Genomic DNA, 15285 nt, shown 5'->3' on the forward strand with positions numbered 1-15285 from the left:
AAAAATCTCACGGGGGCCGGACTAGTACGTTTAAGAGAAAGAGAGATGAAGAAAAAGAGAGTGAAAGAGAGGGATGGAAAGAGAGAGTGATAAACAGATAGGGAGAACAAGGGAGACAGAGTAACAGTGAGAGAAAAAGAGCGAGCAGAGTAGAGATATGAATGGAGAAGAGGGGGGAAATGAATATAGAGGGAAAAAAGAGAAAGATAAAAAGAATAAGAGAAGTGAAACGACAGAAAGAAAAAGAGTCAGCAGGAGAAAAAGAGGTGAGTGAGGTGAGAGAGAGAGGTCAAAAAAGGAAAGAAAGAGGGTGAGAAAGAAAGAAAAATAAAAAGAAAGAGAATTTAAGTGTAAATTAGAGAGAGAAAATAGAAAGAGAGCAAGACAGAGAAAAAGCAAGAGTTAGAGAGTGAGAGAGAAATAGAAAAGAGAAAAAGAGAAAGAGAGAGTGAACAGGAGAAAGAAAAAGAGGGAGAAATAAAAAAGAAGCGAGTCAGAGAGAAATGGAGAAATACTACCTCAATTGTTTTGCAAGTGTTAACTGGCTTTGGTGACATCCGGTGGAAATATTTAAAACTACAGCTCATTTTCCTCTTGCGCTTCTCTCAGTGTTGTCTTGCGGCCCGGATTAAAACAATTGGTGGGCCTGATCAGGCCCACGGGCCACCTGTTTGACAACTGTGATCTAATGTGTGTATAATGCACAGTTTTTGTTTACCCAAAATTGAACTCTGTCATGATGACTGATGCGAGGCACCTGAGTCTGCTCCTTTGGCGCCAACTGCCTCGGACGCTGATTGGCTGCTTGTCTCTTTTCAAACCCCTGTCTTCCTGTCACCCGTTGTCAGTCCGTCTGCAAACCTCAGTTTACGCTAGGCAAGCTTTTCGACCCTGACTCTCTCCTGCTCTGATTCCCGTCTGTTTCCCGGCTCCGACCTATTTTCTGAACTTGACTACGATTTTTGCTCCCCCGTCCCGGCCACAGATCTGTTTTTTCCTGCTCTCGACACTGCCATCGCTTGCCACGGAAATACCACTTCCACGTCTGAGCAACCAGCTCCCCGCAACCAGGGATCTACAAATTGTTTGTACTATCCTTTCCCTTCTTCCAAATAAAACTAAGAGAAATGCATACAAGTGGGTCCTGTCTTCGTTCTGGTCCTGACAAACTCAAAGTTTGGGTGAGGGGCAGTGTTCCCTCTAAGCTGCGTGCGTGCGCAATTGCGCACTGCTCGCACATTCTCAGCGCACAAGAAAATCTAGCCAGCGCACAAAAATGAGGGCTCAAAATTACTCATTAAGAAGCGACTTAAGTCAAAGTTACAGTGCATGAAGGTCAAAATAAACGGGTTCCCCTGACGTTGTGTCCTAAATGCGGTATGTTGAAGTCAATGTCGAACGAAGTTGAAAAGTAAAGTCAATAGAGTTTGTCGGGGACCGGCTTCTTCGGCTCGGCTCACTAAAAGGAAATGGCTCTTTCGGGTCCTAAACAGCTGTTCAGGTTGTTTTTGCTTCTTTAATCCCAACATGACCAAATATTATGTAAAATTATGCACACAATGACTTAAAGGAATGGGGGAATAGAACAAAAAAGAAAAAAAATACCCAAATGAAAAAGTAGTGAAAAGCTGAGAAAAAAAGAAACAAAAGGAAGAGAAAAAAAGAAGGAAACATTTAGAAAAAAGCCAGAAAAAAAGAAAAGAAAGAAATGTAGGAAAAAAGTAAATAGAGAACAAAAAGAAAAAAGTAACAGCTCGGAAAAAATAAACGCAATGAGATTTTTTTTAAAGGAATTTTAAAAAAAGTAGGAAAAAAAAACACGGAAAAAGGAAGAAAAAGTTTGTGTTGCATTCAAATAATTTCCAATTATATCAAGTAAATCTTGTTGCCAAATTGTACTTTCACCAAAAAATGTGATTAAGTAGAGTTCTGTATCTTACAACCGAATAAATAAGCCCCCAAAAATGTTAATATTATGCCACAAAATATATCAGGAAATAAAAAGAAATGGATATCTTGTGAAAGAATTGTAAGAACAAACGACGTTTGTAGGCCGTACAACCTTTGCAATAGTACATGAGTCAATTCATTCAAAAGAGAAAAATTATTTTGCATTGCCGCAAACTCAGCAAAATGTAACTGATGTCAAGTGTTGGACAAGTTTGATAATTAATCATTTTGGCACACTTGGGATTGTGGTTCAGATTCAGATTCAGATTCAGATCTACTTTATTGTCATTCTAGTACACGTGTATACAGAACGAAATGTCGATGCATCTGACCCCCACAGTTTCCTTGAATGTACAGATATAAATAAAGTTGTATTGTATTTTGGCTACGTATAGTATTTTACCATAGTGCCGATAGTGCAAGAAGAGTAGCTAACCAGATGTGCAAAATGGGCAGTCAGGTTAACAAGTCAGGTACACAGTAACATTAACACTGTAACAATAACGCTGTAATTACCATAGTGCAGAGAGCAATGTGCAATGAGTGGCAAGCTATAAAAAAACTGCCAGTAGTGCAAAAAGTCAGATTTAGCAGCCGTTTAGATTTAAGTTAACTATATGTTAGATTGACCATTTAACAGTCTAATGGCCAGGGGGACTAGACTATTGCGGAGCCTGGTGGTCCTGCACCGCACACTGCAGAACCTCTTCCCAGAGGCTAGCAGAGTGAACAGTCCATGATGGGGGTGAGAGGGGTCCCCGGTAATGTTCTTAGCATGGGATAGGCAGCGCTTCTGGCCAATGTCCTGAATGGAGGGAAGTGTAGTCCCGATTATTTTCTCTGCTGTCCTCGTTACCCTCCTCACACTACCCCAGTCGGTAGCGCTGCAGCCTCCACACCACACAGAGATACAGCTGGTCAGGATACTCTCTATGGTGCCCCTGTAGAATGTGATGAGGGAGGGTGGGGGCAGGTGGGCTCTCCTCATCCTCCGCAGGAAGTACAGGCGCTGCTGTGCCCTCTTCACCAGTGATGCAGTGTTCACGGACCAGGTGAGTTTGTTTGTAATGTGCACCCCTAGGAACTTGATACTGCTGACAACCTCCACAGCCTTGTTGTTGATGCAAAGTGGGGCATGGTTGGGCTGGTTTTTCCTAAAGTCGACAATGATCTCTTTAGTTTTGTCAACATTCAGGACCAGGCTGTTGTCCCTGCACCAGCCCACCAACTGCTCCACCTCCTCTCTGTAGGCTAGGTCGTTGTCATCCCTGATGAGGCCCACCACTGTTGTGTCGTCAGCATACTTCACGATGTGGTTTGTGGCGGACCTAGGGACGCAGTCGTGTGTCATCAAGGTGAACAGCAAGGGGCTTAGGACGCAGCCTTGGGGGGAGCCCGTGCTGAGGTAGATGACATCTGAACTGTTCTGACCTATCCGCTCACTGTTGTTTCAAGCGTTGCTCACCGACGTTGTGTGAATGTTCAGACCCGTGGAAAATTAGAGGGAACATTGGTGAGGGTTATACATGATGTTCTACGGAAGACATTTATTGTGCGATGATTGATCCGTTGAAAAATATCGCTGACATTGTGCTGTACAATACTGGCTTCAGTATGCAGACAATATGCTGGTGGCAGCATCATGATCCGGGGTTTCTTTTATTCAGCAGGGACTGGTAAGATCGTTAGTGTTGATGGGAAGATAGATGGAGCGATTTTGGCCGAAAATCTGTTGGACTCTGCAGAAGACCCGAGAATGGGGACTCTAAACATAAAGAAAATATGCAATGGAATGGTTTAAAACTTATATAAAGGTGTTAGAGTGACCAAACCAAAGTTCAGACCTCACTCCTATGGAGCGTTATTGGAAATAACTGAAATATACTGTGCACAAACCATCACTGTCAAACCTACAGGAACTTTGTTAGTTTTGTAAGGAATAATGGGTAAAATTTTAGAGACCTACCCAAAAACTGTATGTGATCGCTGTCATGATTTCTGATTGAGGGCACATGTGACTGCCCAATTGGCGCCAACAGCCCTGAGAGCTGATTGGCCAAGAGACTCCTCTTAAACCCAAGGCTTTCAAGAGGACTCCGTCAGATCGTTGCGACCCTATGCTCCCAGCTAGGCAAGCTCATTCCGTCCGACATTTTTCCTGCCCTGTTTTCCTCTGCCTGATACCCGTTGGCGAGCTGTTTCCGGACTCGATTCTGCCCTGTTCTATCATTCCGACATCCGACCTGTTTTGCCCCGCTACCTGTTGACGACCTCGTTTCCGAACTCAATACCGCCCTTGTTCTCCCGTCCCGGCTAACGACTAGTATTCCTGCAAGTCCACGATCATCCTTGCTCGACACAGAAGTGCCACTTCCGCGTTTCCAGCCACCTTTTACCTGTGTCCGTCGATCCTCGGATCGTGAAAGTAAGCCCTGCTCTCCCTCTTTATCAATGAAACTGAGTAAATGACCGCTACTGGGTCCTGTCTCTGTTACTGGTCCGTGACAATCGCAGCAAAATGAAATTGTACAAACTATAAACTGAACAGGGGGCATTATTTTTGCAATCCCCACATGTCAATTATTTTATATGTTGGATACATTTGATTTCTAGGGCAGCACGGCGGGGTAGTGGTTAGCACATGTGCGGCACAGTTCATGTCTTGGGAACCTCCTGCGGGGGTTCAAATCCAGCTCCAGACTTCCTGTGCGGAGTTTGTATGTTCTCCCCGTGCTTGCGTGGGTTTCCTCCGGGCACTTCGGTTTCCTCCCACATTCCAAATACAAATTATATTGAGTGTTTTCATCCATAAGTTTGAATACAGTACATTTGCAAGGCACTGTATACTCTACGAGTGAAACTTACCATTTGAGCCTGAACATTTCCAAACGTAATCGTTTGTCGTGCAAATATGATTTACTTATGTTCTTGCCTGTCTTGCCTTCAATGCCTGGTTGCCATTGTAAGACTTTATATATTCCAGACATGCCTTTTAATGGACTATGCTTTTTTAACTCGTTTTTCTATTCCCTTTCTCCTCGGAGCGCCTTTTATTACATCCCTGATCCTTATTAAAGACTGTCAACCTGACACATGTGTCCGCACTTGAATCCCTTCCACCCAAACCTAACAGTCAGTGGCAAAGAAGTTTGACAGAAACGTCAACCCCATTAAATGGAACATGAGAAAAGAAAATCTAAATGTATGTGCAGGAATTAATTACCGTGTCTCAGCGCCTTCTAAGACACCAAGATCAATCGATCTAGCGGATTTGGGTTGTGTGTGACAACGCAGGAAATTAATCTTGATCGGTGATTCACCAGCGGTGGGGATTTTGCATCGTCACTGGGCATTTTTGTTTATCTACCACGTGTCAATGGTTGGTCTTAAATCAAGCATAAGTAAGTAATGGACAATTCCTAAAACAGTTGAAATTGTTTGTAGTTCTGGAATTTTTTTTCACACCGCGGGTAGCAAAGCACAGGATTAAATTCTCATTACTCCCCTCATGATTGTGAGTCACCTTCTTCTCCTTCCAAATGCATCCATGTTGCATATGGTCCAATCTCAAGCTTAAATCCTTTGGTAGAGTTGTGGGAAAATTTTGGCCCGCAGCCCACCCTAGCTCTTTTAAGATGGCCCGCCCAACAAATGGTAAAATTGGATGACAATGTAAATAATGGTGAAAAATTACTACTACCGTATTTTCCGCACTATAAGGCGCACGTAAAAGCCTTTATTTTTTTCAAAAGCTGACCTTATAATACAGTGCGCCTTACATATGGATCAATATTAAGTCGCAAAGTCTTGCAACTAAGGCAAGCAGCCCCCGACTAGATTTTCCCCCGAAGGCGAAGTAGTCCGCGGTGTATGCTGGGTTTCATATACTGGCGTTTCATTTCCTAACCGATGTGTCAATTATCATTTGAATCAGTCACTATTGGCTAAAGTTATTCAGAGGTAAAGGGGGCGGATCCTTTTTATCATTTACAGGTTCGCATAGGCTAAAGGGGCGAAACAAAGCCTGCAATTGGCCGAAAAAGAATAATGTGAATCACACGTTGGGTTGCACTACGGCATAGAGAAAACATTTTTTACTATTCTGTATTTGTAAATATTTTACTCTCCTGGATTTACTACACTTACTGTTGTAAGAAGACCATGGTTACGTATCATTATTGAACAGGATGGCTGCAAGAGAACTTAGGTGAGCTATGCGGCTTTATATTTTCCCTGTATCTTGTTTTAGAACGATCTTAATGTTTCTGTGATGAGTCTATTTTTAAACTAAATTCAATTCAAAGTGTTTATTGTCATATTCTCGGTGAAGAACCACGTTTCCCTGCACAATAAAATTCTTACTTTGCTGTCCACACGGTTGCCAGCAAAAAATAAAATGGAAACTAAGAAAAGTTCGTTTGGTGACATGGTACGGACACCGCATCCGCACGTGTCTACGACACGTATTTGCTTCTTTGCAAGCTTTGGGAATGTTAAGGGGGTAATAAGTTCAGATTTTCAGATTTCAGATTTCAGATTTACTTTATTGTCATTCGTATACACGTGTATACAGAACGAAATGTCGATACATCTGACCCGCACAGTTACTTTGAACGTCAGCCGGGATAGATAAGATTAACCATGTCTTCGTCAGAATTTTAGCGCAGCAGTTCGTCATCTCGCGGTTCGATGCCACTTCCAGTTGTTAAATGGTCCAGTTTATTGTCCAGAGAGCGAACGTTGGAGAATGGATGGGAGAGGCGTTTAGCCTTTAGCCTAGCTGTTAGCACAGCCCGACAACCTCGCTTCCTCGTCCGGCGGTCACGCCCTGTCTTGCCACTCTGCTTCGCTGCTTTGTAGGCCGCTGGGTCTTGTTGACATAGCAGTCCGTGGCTAATAAACACTCCCGAGTGGTCGTGGCACCGAGCGCTTGATGTCTGGATGATCGCATATCCAGCAAAAAAAAAACTGCGATCGTATCTTAATCTGCAGTTCGAGCCGAAGACTGAGTCTTATTGGCCGACGTGTAAAAAACTGTTGCGAGCCGATGCAGCCGCAGCCGAACAGGGGCGCCGCCATGATGTGAGTTTGACTGAACTATCTGACTGTTTTGTTGATGTTCCCATTGTAGCGCCTTATAATCCGGTGCGCCTTATGTATGGAAAATATAGGACCAAAAACTATTTTTTGGGGGTGCGCCCTATAACCCGGTGCGCCTTATAGTGCGGAAAATACGGTAATTACCTCATTCAATGCCGGACGTTACTCTTTAAATGGGAAGTGTGGGTGCCAGCCAATTGTTAGCATGCTGGCAAAATCATTATTTATTAAAGAAGCATCCAAAACATCCGAGTTCTTCACTGCTGTTATAAATATGGATTTTACGATTGGAACAATTTGGCAACCTATTAAAAACCTGGTTCAAATGCAACATGGTTGTTCAAAATCTCTTCCATGCACCTTTTTAGCCCTGAAAAACAAAGAGCATTGTGAAAATTATGAGCTAAGTCTATCTGGTTACGATACCGGACAGGACGGGACAGACGGGATCAATACCGGATACACGAGCGGGATACCGGGCAGGACAGACGGGATCGATACCGGATATGATGGGACAGTCAGAATTGATACCGGATACAGGATACACGAGAAGGATTCCGGACAGGACCAGATCGATACCAGATACTGGATACACGAGCAGAATACCAGACAGCATGGGATCAATACCGGGTACTGGATACACAAGCAGGATACCGGACAGGGCAGGACAGAGTCAAAATGCTTGCCTTGCAAGTACAGAGGTTCTTTGATGGAATGACAAGTAGTGACTGGAGGGTAGTCAATCAGTCAACGAGCAGCAGCTGGCGCCAAACGAGCGGGCACGGATGAAGGCAATGGGTAATCATGACAGGCATAAACATCTTTTGCCTTTTGGAGAAATCCACGTCTTTAAATCAAAATACCGTAAATTCCGGACTATAAGCCGCTACTTTTTTCCCAAAAGTTCAACCCTGCGGCTTATTCAGTGATGCGGCCAATTTATGTTTCATTTATGCGGCGCTCGAGTACAAAAGGTAAGATTTAGACCGGTGGAATATATGCGCCGAGGCAGACTGCAACTTCTTAGCTTGTGCACAAATTAAATTAGCGTAGACACATCCTCATCACGCAAATTGCAAAAAGAAAGGCACATGACGCAACTTTCAAGCTGAACGCAATCGAGCAGTCTGATAAAGAAGGAAACAGAGCTACTAAACTTTACTTTGCGAGCGTGTTGCTAGCGTGTTTCTGAATAAGGGAGCGTGGGACGACGTCTATATGACAAAGTCTCTTTCCCATACTGAAAGAAGACGACTTTGATGATGTCAGTTATAAGGAGGAAGATGATTTCTACATGTACGGTATGTTTTTTATTAACAGACTCGTTTACTGTGTTGCGAGCGTGTTGCTAGTAGCGTTTTGCTACCCTTCACCGGCACGGTTTGGGATGAAAGTTATAATATTATTATTATTAAAGCTTTGAAAATTCTCGCAGTGTACCGTCTTTCTTTGTAAATATGTATAACCATTTATAATATGTATTTGCAACTGTATATTTTTGTAATGTATTTATTTTAGAGACTTATTCTGATATGTTTTCCACGGGCATATCAAAAAGAAGGGGCAAAACAACGGGGGCTGACGGGAAGTGGAGTAAAGGTGAGACGTGTTGGTCGACGCAGCGGACAATAGTGGATAAATATTTTTTCCACCCTTACCTTTGAAAATATACATTTTTTTTTCCTTGGATTATTTTTAACGGGACCCGGACTCTGCAGGTCTGCATCAAACCTTAAGCACCGGTATCATTTTCCGTTCATTTTGCCGGCTGTGGTTTATGGACTGTGTATTTTGTATTCAGTTACAATCGCGGGACTCTAAGTCGGGTTTGGATTAATTTTGTGATTGTGTTACATGTTTTAATAAGGGCGCATGCGGCTTATATACAGGCGCGGCTTGTGTAAGTACAAGAGCGGTTATCCTCTTAAAATGTGGTAGGTGCGGCTTATAATCAGGTGCGCTCTATAGTCCAGAATTTACGGTAGGTGCACTATGTGAATTGTGTAGATTGAAGGAGCAAATGTATTTAGGGGGGGAAGGGCTGGTCTGTGAGTTTTTGGTAGGTTTCACAGTTGGGAGTAGTCGCCTGTTGGTCCATACAACTGTTTTTTTAAAAGTGAAGAACACCGGCCGTAGAAGGTACAGCAAGAGGTGAATGAAACCAAGTTTATTTGTTTCTAGCCAATGCAGAGAAAAAACTGATTTAAATTATATTGATTTGTTCGAGAATCCAATTCGGTGGTGACACTTTGCCATACGAAATAGTTTGAAATAACCTCATTGTATCTAGCAATTCTCATGAAGGAAGTAATACTCTAACCATATAGTAATTTTAACTTTAAATGATCGATTTTGCAGTTCATTTATGGGGAGAATGATTGATCAGTCCAGAAGGTAAATATTATTGACACAAAATAAATGATGTACGTATTTTGATTCTAACAAACTATGTTTTATTTACATGAGAAGGAAAATTGGATCAAACGAAAGAATGGAGTATTTTTATTTCTAAGCCCTTAATCTCAAAGGGATGCACAGACCTCATATTATTGCAAACTACAGACTATTATATTGTCGTGGGTTCAAATCCAGCTCCAGACTTCCTGTGCGTAGTTTGTATGTTCTCCCCGTGCTTGCGTGGGTTTCCTCCGGGCACTCCGGTTTCCTCCCACGTTCCAAAAACATGCATTTCAGGTGAATTGGCCGGTCCAAATTGTCCCTAGGTGTGAATGAGCGAATGAGTTGTCTGTCCCTGTGTGCCCTGCGATTGGCTGGCAACCAGTTCAGGGTGTCCCCTGCCAACTGCCCGGAGATGGCTGGGATGGGCTCCAGCCCCCTCGCGACCCTAATGAGGATAAGCGGTATGGCTGATGAGATGAGATGAGACTATTATTACACCACCCCCTGATCTAAAACCTACATGACTGCAAGGAAAAACTCCAAAACCTTGCAAAGTGAGCGCAGATGAGGTAATCCCCCTTCCAGGATGACCATACACAGATATTGTCAACATGACATATAGGTTATACATAAGCTATAAAATATAAGTGTGTTTTAAACCTAAATTTAAATAGTTCCACTGAGGTTGCAGATGGACTATCAGAGAGCAGAGCATTCTACCGGACCGGGGCCCGAATGGAGAATCTTCTGGAACCTGTGGATTTCTTCTTGGTTCTTGGGATTACTAGTAGAGCAGCATTTTCAGGGCATATCATCCGGACAGAAACAAAGAAACAAACGCAAGAATTATGTTTTTCTTTGTCAGTTTTTTTTTTTTTCATTAATCCTTCATAAAGAACAAAACTCTTTGGCCCATTTTCTCGCCTTTATGTAATATCATAAACATACACGTGTTCCATTAAAATGAGTATTAAACCTCCGATAAAAAAAAAGCAAAAAAAGAGAGAAATGCAACAATATGTTCCACTTAATTGAGACCAAAAATTGTTTTCACAATCACTAACGGTAAATTTCCATATTCGGTGACTCAGCCTCTGAAACCACTTAGAGTCAATTATCTTATTTCAGTATTTGTTTCCCTTTGAATGATTATTCTCATTCTATCCGAAGCGGTTTTCTGTTTGTATGTGATTTGGCTCAATGACCGAGAGAAAAGGAAGTATTTTGAATTGCATCAAATGAGAAGGACTAAGGAAGCACTCACTTGGAAAGAGAGATAACATGGATCACTTTTTGTTTATCTGTTTGGAGACTGTCAGTGGTATTGATTGCAGTCATTTTGAGAGCACAGCTGAACCTTGAATTAAAGGAAACAAGAAACGGGAAGTTATTTTCCTCTGAGGTGGCCGTTTCTTGTCATTTCCAGAAGTACTTCAACCTTTAGGTGCAGGTGGTCAAATGGCCTGATTGAAGATGGAAAAGACTGTTGATTCAGTTCAATTGGGTTGGACTATTTTATTGTTGCTTTTGAAATATGCTGATGTCGATCCGCAATCGTCTTTTAAAAAAATAATGTAGCCGCTTATCAACATTTAGGATTAGGAACCTTTCAGGCTTCAGACAATGCTATGCCAATGATGTGCCTGATCCTGACCGTCAGTACATTATCATAGCAGTTACCGTAAATTCCGGACTATAAGCCGCTACTTTTTTCCCAAACGTTCAACCCTGCGGCTTATTCAGTGACTTTGCTGGCTTCAGTTCTAAGGAGAGAGATGAGGACGGTTTACCGTGATTTTTACAAGTACGGTATGTTTTTTTAACAGACCTGTTTACTGTGTTGCGAGCGTGTTGCTAGCGTGTTGCTAACATTAACTCACAGGCACCGTTTGGGATGAAAGTTATATTATTATTATTATGAAAGCTTTGAAAACTCTCTCGGTGTACCGTCTTTCTTTATAATTATGTGTAACCATGTATAATATGTATTTGCAACTGTATATTTTTGTAAAGTGTTTATTTTAGAGAGTTATTCTGATATGTTTTGCACGGGCGAATCAAAAAGAAGGGGCGAAAAAAACGGGGGCTGACGGGAAGTGGAGTAAAGGTGAGACGTGTTTGTGGACGCGGCGGACAATAGTGGATATATATTTTTCCCACCCTTACCTTTGGAAATATACACTTTTTTCCATGGATTACTTTCAACGGGACCCGGACTCTGCAGGTCTGCATTAAACCTTAAGTACCGGTATCGATTTCCGTTCAATTTGCCGGCTGTGATTTTTGGATTGTGTACTTTAATGAAGGACATACAGTTTCTATCGCGGGACTTAAGGTTGGGTTTGGGTTAATTTGTGTTTGTGTTACATTTTTTAATGTGGACACATGCGGCTTATATACAGGTGCGGCTTGTGTAAGTACAAAATCGGTTTTCCTCTTAAAATGTGCTTATAATCAGGTGCGTTCTATAGTCCGGAATTTACGGTACCTATGAAAATACACCTCAGCAGGCTTTAGCCCGGGGTCCACCCCCAGGTTCAGCAGTGTCAGTAGTGTCAGAAGGGAAGCCCAGACGTCCCCTATCCCTGTTCACCGTAGCTCCTCGGTCGGGATCCGACCAGGTAAGCCTAGAGACATAGTCTTTCCAGTGTGTCTTAGACACCCTTAAGGGCAGGTGGGTTATGCCACTCTATGAAGGTGTCCCGGGCTACCTCTAAAGGCTCCTCTCAAGTTGGAAAAACGGCAGCTCTACACCAAGATCCTAACGGATGATCGTGTTTCTTGTATCCAAGATCTTGAGATTTCCGTCACAAACCTATGTTCCTAACCGTAGGTGAAGGTAGGAACTTAGATTGACTGCTAAATTTGACAAGTTTGCCCCTGTTTAGCTTCTTCTTCATCAAAACGAACCAGTTCAGGGACAATATGAAGCAGTACCTATCGGTCTGTCATCTGCATTCACTCATAAACCAGACCCAGATATACCTAAACTAGTTCTCCTGGAGCAGGATCGAATCCCTGACCACAAGAGGGCATGTCACCCATATTGGTGAAGGAACCACATGACGGCATTCGCTGCACTGATCTGCTCATCCGTTTCCGTTTATTATCACCATCACTTCTGGACAAGACCAACAGATACGTAAATTCCCCCAATTGGGGGAAGATTTAATTTGCGACCTGGAGAAGAGTAGCCACCCTGTTCGTGGTTTCGGATTTGGATGTGCTAATCTTCATAAATAGACTAAGAATAAATCTGACAAAATTAATCTACAGTAATCTTGAAATTGTTCTGAAGATAATTGGAAAATATTCCTATAAACAGGTTCAAAAGAGCTCATTTCATATTATTGTAAGTCTTTTTTCCAAGGGTCCATCAACCAATGTGTACATTTTATTCTCTAATAAAAAATATAAAATGTTCAGATTCCATGAAGATTCTGATATAGCTCGGTGGTAAAGTTTTATCATTGATATTTACATCTCTGGTGACTATTTTTTTGCGATGTTCTGAACTACAGACAGTGTTCCCCTCTGTGTTAAATCAAGTCATGTCAGCCTAGACCACAGATTATTGCAAACCACAGACTATTATGACACAATCACCTGATCCAAAACCTACATGAGGGCAAATAATACACAGATACACAGATATTATTAACATAAACTATAGGTTTTTCATATGCAATAGAATAGAAGTGTGTTTTAAGCTTAGATTTAAACATTTCCACTGAAGTTGCAGATTGAATCTCAGGGGTAAGAGCATTCTACAGCACCGGGGCCCGAATGGAGAACGCTCTCGAACCTGTGTATCTCTTCTTGGCTCTTGGGACCACTAGGAGACCAGCATTTTCAGAGTGAAGGGGAAATTATATCTGAAAGATATGAGGGAGCAAGTCCATGAATGATTTTGTATACTACCAACAGAACCTTAAAATCACATCTTAAGTTAACAGGGATCCAATGCAGGTTAGCTCAAATCAGGGTAATGTGATCAAACTTTCTTGTCTTCGCTGCAGCAATTTTTTACTAGCTGAAGGCTCTTGATTTTAAGCCTGGTGGGCCACCAGTTCCTTGTTACTATTATTGCCCGACTGGCTTCCAAACAGTACTTGTTTCCATATTGTGAAAGCCAAAACATCTCTGAAAAGCAACAAAGCAGTCACAACAGTAAATCAAGTTGTTTTGAAATGTTTTTCTGTTAAAATGTGTTTTCTTTTATCCCTCGGGCTGTTTATTTGTTCATACAAAACCGAAAGATATATTTAAAAGGAAAGGCTAATTCTTAATGTGTTCCTGAATAATCACACAAGAGACGTTGAAAAACCGCAGACAATTCACGGGCTCAGAGGGATTTATCCGCTTTCCTCAGAGAAAAGAAGTCCGACATCCCTGGAGATCAAACGGCTCACCTGCAGCTTCGATTGAAACTCCGGCGGAGCCATCAAAAAGGATTTTCTTTTATTGACGAGCTTTTTCACAAATCAGCGACACCGCTTTTGCTAACGCAACACAAGAAGAAGATTACGGGACGTGTTATTCTTCTCGACTCGCTCTGCGCTCGCAGGGTAAACAGCTATTTTGGAGAAAGAGGAACTTGACAAGATGACACCGAGACTTCAATGGAACTGCTGTTGGGCAAATGAAAGGCAAGAATGTATTTCTCGGCAGACTGTCGCTAGCACTCGTATTTTTTTGTGTGTTAGCCGTTTTTCGTGCAAGTGCAGGCCACTTGTCCTGTATCTGTGCTTCGGGGCTCTACGTGCAGCTGGTGGAGGCGTCAAGCCAAGAAGCGGGAGGTGGAAACACTTGGATGGGTCATCCGGAACAGCAGATGGTGACGGGTGGAAAATGGTGCGCCTGCGGGGGATCCCTCGCACAGACTTTTGGCACAGACCGGGCAAAAGGTTGCTAGGAAGCGAAATGTATACATGAATTGTGAAAACTACCGTTAAATTGTTTCACCAGTTGTGACTGCATATTATCTACTATACAGTAGACTCCCGGGATACAACATTAATCCGGTCTAAGGTGGAAATCGCAGAGGACAATTGATTCATAGCAGGGGATAGAAACTGTTATGCTTAGGTAATGCATTTTAAAACCTGGGTACCCCATAAAAAACCTTTAAAAATAACGAGATATTCAGATTCAGATTGAGATCTACTTTATTGTCATTCTTGTACAAGTGTATACAGAACGAAATGTCGATACATCTGACCCGCACAGTTTTCTTGAATGTACAGATATAAATAAAAGTACTGATAATATGCTAAATAATTTATAGCTATGTATAGTATTATACAGTAGTGCAAAGAGTGCAAGAGGAGCAGCTAACCAGATGTGCAAAATGGGCAGTCAGGTAAACAAGTCATTATACAATAACAATAGCACTGAAGTACGATAGTGCAGAGGAGAACAGATGTGCAAGAGGAGCAGCTAACCAGATGTGCAAAATAGGCAGTCAGGTAAACAAGTCATTATACAATAACAATAACACTGGAGTACGATAGTATTGACTGTATTGTTCTAAATTATTGTCGTATTAAGGCGCACAATGCAAATTTAGCAATATTTTCTTATATACAGTAATCCCAATTAATGTGTCATGCTTTCAGATATGGACCCAAATGCAGAGAAGCCAGAACCAGGTGTGCCCAACATGGGATGTTATGTATTAACAAAAACCTGGAACAAACAAAAAAAAACAGGTCTTGGAACTAGAAAAGTATCCAAACCATAAACAGAAATCAACCTGACATGGTAACAGCAGATAAGACAAATGTTAGGTGGAATGACATGAAAATGACCTGACGATGTAAGATGTTCAATGTG

At 42.1% G+C, this 15285-nt stretch overlaps 1 protein-coding gene across 1 annotated transcript in view; it reads left to right on the plus strand.

Annotated features, from left to right (window-relative positions):
* Window positions 1–15285, plus strand: part of LOC148350345 (low-density lipoprotein receptor-related protein 1-like) — a 118032-nt gene that overhangs the window by 55071 nt on the left and 47676 nt on the right. Inside the window, exons 2-5 of the mRNA XM_088320000.1 lie at window positions 11961–12071; window positions 12170–12233; window positions 12284–12289; window positions 14157–14287. Coding sequence (XP_088176126.1) covers window positions 11961–12071; window positions 12170–12233; window positions 12284–12289; window positions 14157–14287 — 312 coding nt within the window. The remainder of the gene's footprint in view (window positions 1–11960; window positions 12072–12169; window positions 12234–12283; window positions 12290–14156; window positions 14288–15285) is intronic.

Source organism: Urocampus carinirostris, chromosome 16 (genome assembly GCF_059441175.1).
Source record: "Urocampus carinirostris isolate Australia breed hairy pipefish chromosome 16, RoL_Ucar_1.0, whole genome shotgun sequence".
NCBI classification, from domain to species: domain Eukaryota; kingdom Metazoa; phylum Chordata; class Actinopteri; order Syngnathiformes; family Syngnathidae; genus Urocampus; species Urocampus carinirostris.